At 40.9% G+C, this 5439-nt stretch overlaps 1 protein-coding gene across 1 annotated transcript; it reads left to right on the top strand.

Annotated features, from left to right (window-relative positions):
* The first annotated feature begins 355 nt into the window (after nucleotides 1–355).
* On the top strand, nucleotides 356–5289 carry LOC145484273 (putative skeletal organic matrix protein 5). The gene is made up of 4 exons (XM_081462917.1): nucleotides 356–580; nucleotides 882–921; nucleotides 3494–3620; nucleotides 4480–5289. The coding sequence occupies exons 1-4, from the start codon at nucleotides 448–450 to the stop codon at nucleotides 4996–4998; spliced, it is 819 nt and encodes a 272-aa protein (XP_081319043.1). The 5' UTR covers nucleotides 356–447; the 3' UTR covers nucleotides 4999–5289.
* Nucleotides 5290–5439: the final 150 nt, after the last annotated feature.

The raw sequence follows: 5439 nt of genomic DNA on the forward strand, positions 1-5439 counted from the left end.
TGATATCTATTTTTTTTCAAACGCAGGGTTACTCGTCAAGGATGCCTATTCTGTTTCAGAAACTGTCCGACAGCATGTGTTTATAAAAGTGGAGTTCCATTATCTGAATGTGTCTCGAGTTGGAACATTCACCGTGTACGACATCTTTGATTGCACCTTTGAATGCCTCAGCAATCCTTTGTGTTTTTCTGTGAACATGGCCGCCTCCAAAGGAGCTAACGGAGTACTTTGGTGCGAGCTGCTTTCTTCTGATAAATACAGAAACCCCAACGACTACGGGGGAAATAAGAGTTCACATCACTTTTCCATTGTGGTGAGATTTTTTTTTTAGTTCCTTAATATGTAGAAGATTTTCCTTCACGATTGAAATAATGATGGCGAATGAGCATAAGACAGCATTAACACAGCTACAGTATTTACAAACTCGCAGTCAATGGCAGACTAAATATGTCTTTTTTTCTGCAGTCGCCTTGTTCGTCCTGGCCGTGTCAAAATGGAGGTACTTGTCTGCCGAGCTACAGACACGACAAGTTTAAATGCCATTGCAAAAACAACTTCGCCGGAGAATACTGTGAAAAAGGTGCATTGAATCAACAACACTATAATGTTTTTGCTTATCCCCCTTTTATTCAATTGAGCGGCCTTTCCAAGTTGTGTTCTAACCAGGCGGTACTGTCACCTCATAGAAGAACAGCGTAACTTTGCTATAAAAGTTTGGTTCCATTCTGACTATGCCATTAGAAGAAATGTTGCGTTTCAAAATTTTCACGGTTTTTTTATTTATTTTTAAGTTAGTTTAGCCCGGAAGACTGGTAAAAGTGACTAAATTTTTTAATTTGTCATATTCATCCTTGACGAGGCAATGTTTTTCGCTTTTTCAGTTGTTGCAGGCTCTTGCGATAAAGCGTACGAATTAAGCAAGTAAGTGATTACCTCGCTGTTGTCTTTTTTGTTGTCGTTGTCTGTTTTTTAGTTTTATTTTGTTTCTACGATGAGTCCTTTTTGAAAGCATGGATTTATGATACACAGTAGTAGAGCCCCAGCATGTTAAGGCAGCGTCTACACTAAGCCGGAGAAATTTGAAAACACAGCTTTATTTCTCCGGTCTAGGCTGCTCACAGCCCTCTATTTTCGCGTATTTTTTATTCAACCATTGAACGCGCCGATAGAATCGCGAGAGAACTGGACGCCAGTGCAAAACGGAGAATATGACTGGGTAGGTGGTGAGGACGGAGATAAATAGCTCGTTTCGCTCGCAAACCCCACATACCTCCCACCCCCGCTTGCTTCTCGCTCGCTTCGCTCGCTTTTTCTTTCGAGAGCGTAAATAGAGAGGCTGTGAACAGTTTACTACGGTCAGGCCTACCGTGCACACTAATCCGTCATGAAAACGGAGCTTTTCGAAAACGCTCCTCAAACTGGAGGAATTTGAAAACGTCGGGTTTGCGCTTTAGTGTGGACTGGAAACGTTTCGAAAGCGGAGCTTTTCGAAAACGATGACGTTACGATAACCATGATATTTCCCCGCGGGAAGATATCCCTTAAACACAAATCCAAAACGACCAATCATTGTTGCGTTTTCAAATTGTGGTGCGTTTGATGCGTTAGTTGATTTAATCTTGAATGGAAATTAGTCTTAAATAATTAAAAGTTTTGTTTCTTTCATTTGTCTACTTTTAGATGGAAAGTTAATTAGAGTTTACAAGTGCAGTTTAATTAGTGCACAGCAAAACCTGTTCATCTTAAAGACGATCTTGGCCGGAATTCAAATAATACATAAAAAAATAATAATAATAAAATAATAATAATAATAATAATAATAATAACCCATACTAAAAGGTTCTTTTCAACTTTTCCTTGAGTTTTGAGCCTATATCTCTAGAAGTGGTTCGGATACGGAGTGGTTTAGTTGCCTGTGAATTGCGTACCTGCCCGCGTCATAATTTATTATAATTATGCCATTGTTCAGTCAGTGAACCCACGAAGGAGAAGTTTCCGTGTTGAACCTGTAAATTTTAAAAGCCGCCAGATGATATCAATTAGAAGCACGTTCAGATCTCCAAATTCACGCAATGCTGTATTTTGAAAGCGCCTTAATGACTTCATCATTTCTCAACAAGCTTTGTGAAAATAAACACGGCTGCGCGAACAGAATTTAAAATCCACATCGAATCTTTTACGATTTTTTTTTTGTTTGTTTCTTCGCTTTATAGTTGCTTTGATGAAATTTTTCTTGAAGTATTTGAAGCCCGTCCACACTACGCCGGAGAAATTGAAAAACGGCGTTTTCACTCGGAAAACACAACAAATGTTTTCCGTCCATATTACCCCGAAAAAAAAAAAAATGGAAAACGCACCATTTCGTCCGTCATTTTGATATGTGTTTGAGGAAGACGCGGGCAAGCAAATCGCACGATTATCGTGTTGCCATCGTTTTCGTTAGGCTCAATTTTCCACATGTTTTCTGTCCACCCTAAAACGCAAAGCCGGCGTTTTCAAATTGCTCCGGTTTGAGGAGCGGTTTTGAAAAGCTTCGTTTTCGTGGCGGATTAGTGTGAAAGGTAGCCCATAAAGCCTAACGGAAGAAGTAAAGCTGCGTTTTAAATTTCTCCGGCGAGCAGTGTGGACGGGGTCTGAAACACTTGAAATGCAGTAAGAAAGGAATTAACGTAAATTCCAACTTATCACAACGGCGTATTTTGTTATCGTTTCCGAAAAGCTTCGTTTTCAAAATGTTTATTGTTTACCCTAAAACGCAAAGCCGTCGTTTTTGAATTCCTCCGGCCTCGCTCACGGTGGACAGTTTCTCCGCATTAGAGGAGACGGTTAGCCTAACCGTAGAAATAAATCTTCGTTTTCAAATTTCTCTGGCGTAGTGTGGACTGGGCGTAATTAGCCAACAAAAGAAATTTAAAATGGTTGCTGATTTGTCGCCGGTTTAAGTGTGATTGATTTCATAAAACAACTGGTTATTTCGCTGTAGTTATCGTTTCTATTAAACAATTAGACTATGAGCTCGAGATTTCTATCGCGTGATAGTTGACGAGGGTTACGCCCTCGTCAACTATCACGCGTAGAAATCGAGAAATTGTTTTGGTATAAATCTACCAGTCGTTCAAAACTTTATATAAATCTTGTTCACAGACACTTTGAAAACGCCAAGACGCGGCCGTGACTTTGTTAAATAGCGCACACTAGCACGCTTCTCACTATCTACAACAGAATAGATGGTGAGTAGCGTAGCCAATCAGAGAACGGAATTCTTGATAGAACGCTAATAGATTTATACTAATAATCTATATAAATCATTTGGAAGCGTGAATTATGGCTTCCACAATTCATCACCTCCAATGTCGCGCGGTCACATGCATATGATGGCATCATGTCAAGATGAATGCAATCTACGCCTCGTAGAAATGTGCACTATAAAACTAACAATCCATTACAATAACAGTACCATCTCCGGTTCTCACAGATTTTTAATATCCAACAGCAGGAACGCCAGTCAGCTGGTTTTGCTCCGGTTTAACTCAAAAGCAGTTACCGTTCTGTGTCACATGGGAGACTTTGGATGTGGCAATGGAGCATGGACCCCGGTCATGAAGATGGACGGCAACAAGGTATGGTATTTACTGATCAGCTGTTGTATAGCGCAGAATGGTGGTTTCAAAAATTGAGATTTTCCACTGAGTTTTCAATCAAAATAAAGGCGTCAAACGTCACGATTGGTTTTGGGTTTTTACTTCTGATTGGATGGCAAAGTGGGGCGGGGTCTTTTTAAGCCAATAGTGCAGCGAAGTAATACAAAACTAGTTACATTTCGACGATGAAGTGTAATCCGCTCAACGCTGCCTGGGAACAACCTCGCTAACTGGAGGTTAGCTTAAGAAAGCAAATAGCTTTACCGGCCTAAGCAATAACATCGATATTGGGACGCCTGTTTTTCAGCGAAATCTGAATCCAAGGCCACAACCACTGAGTGTTTGGTTAGTTTTATCTTGAAAACATTGGACATATCAACGAATTTGTCAGTATTGTATATTTACGTCACTAGCTCAATCTGATATTAAAATACTATATAACCATAGCTCAGGCTTATGGAGAGGCAAGGTGGCCTCATGGTAATTGCATTCGACTTTGGGATCGTGCGGTCAGGGTTCAAGCCCCGGCCGGGGACATTGGGTTGTGTTCTTGGGCGAGACACTGCACTGTCATGGTGCTTTTCTCCACTCAAGTGTATAAATGGGGGATAACCCTGTGATGGACTAGCATCCCATCCAGGGGAAGTAACAAATAGCACTAGTCACTACAACAGGGGACAAACGCTGGCCTAATGGGCCACATGGCTCGTATGCAGACCTTTTTCAACCGAAACGTATCAGGCGGAATGAAAAGTCAGTACTGACAAAAATATACATTGATTATCTTCTGGATAATTTTAGAAAAGTCTTCGAAAATATGTTTTTTCATTCTTTTTAGAACACTTTTCACTACGACTCGGGGTACTGGAGCGATAAGAATGAATACAACCTTCCTGGAGGGGAGACTGTGTTTGACTCACAAGAGACCAAGTTACCAACCTACTGGAACACATCCTTCTCCAAGATCTGTCTTGGTATGAAGATCGGCCAACAGATCAACTTCATTGTCATCAACAAGCAGGCCAACTCTCTGTACTCACTGATCGCTGATAGACAATACCGCGCCACCTCACTGAGTCGTAACACGTGGAAGACGCTGATTGGTTCAGAGGCATCTTTGCAGCTCAACTGTAACACAGAAGGCTTCAACGCAAGGAGTACTGGGACTTCATATACTAAAGCGAGAATTGGTTACATTAGTAACCAGGAAAACGACTGCAACACCTGTGATTCCAGAATCGGGTTTGGTACAGGAGGAGCCCATGATGACTCCAATACGTGTGGAAACGAGGCAACACACTCACCAGATAATGGCCACAAACACATCAAAGCCATGGGTTACATTTTAGTGCAGTGATAATAAAGTAATAATATTTTGAACGAAGCCGGGCCTTATTAGATTTATAAAGCTATGCTAGATATGACTTTTCATAAAATAATGAAAAACTCAAAGTAATGAAACGCCCATAAAGGTTTTTATTCAACATTAAACATTTTATTTCACCCACTTTTTATTTTCAGGAGCTTTAAAAATGCCAAAAATATCAAATAGCCTATGGTTTTAAAGCTCTCCGTTTGCATTTTACATAAATTGGCTTCCGTTTTCATGCAGTATATTTGCCAATTAGCGTGAAAAAATTACAAGTCGAGGAGGCAGCGTGGTCGAGTGATGAGGGCGACGGACCTGAAATCCGGAGGTCGCGGGTTCAAGTCCCTCTCTGGAAGCTAAGCTGGAGTTCCTCGGTCATGCTTGTAAATACCCAAATGGTCCGTCTCTCGCCATTTGGGATGCATGTTT

This window comes from Orbicella franksi, chromosome 4, assembly GCF_964199315.1.
Source record: "Orbicella franksi chromosome 4, jaOrbFran1.1, whole genome shotgun sequence".
NCBI lineage: Eukaryota > Metazoa > Cnidaria > Anthozoa > Scleractinia > Merulinidae > Orbicella > Orbicella franksi.

What these genes read in the sequence shown, in the direction of transcription:
- LOC145484273 (XM_081462917.1), top strand. Translation starts at nt 448, where the DNA reads ATGTCTTTTTTTCTGCAGTCGCCTTGTTCGTCCTGGCCGTGTCAAAAT. An exon ending in CGGAGAATACTGTGAAAAAG is followed by an intron (nt 581 to 881) that starts GTGCATTGAATC and finishes TCGCTTTTTCAG; the next exon opens with TTGTTGCAGGCTCTTGCGAT. An exon ending in TGAAGATGGACGGCAACAAG is followed by an intron (nt 3,621 to 4,479) that starts GTATGGTATTTA and finishes CATTCTTTTTAG; the next exon opens with AACACTTTTCACTACGACTC.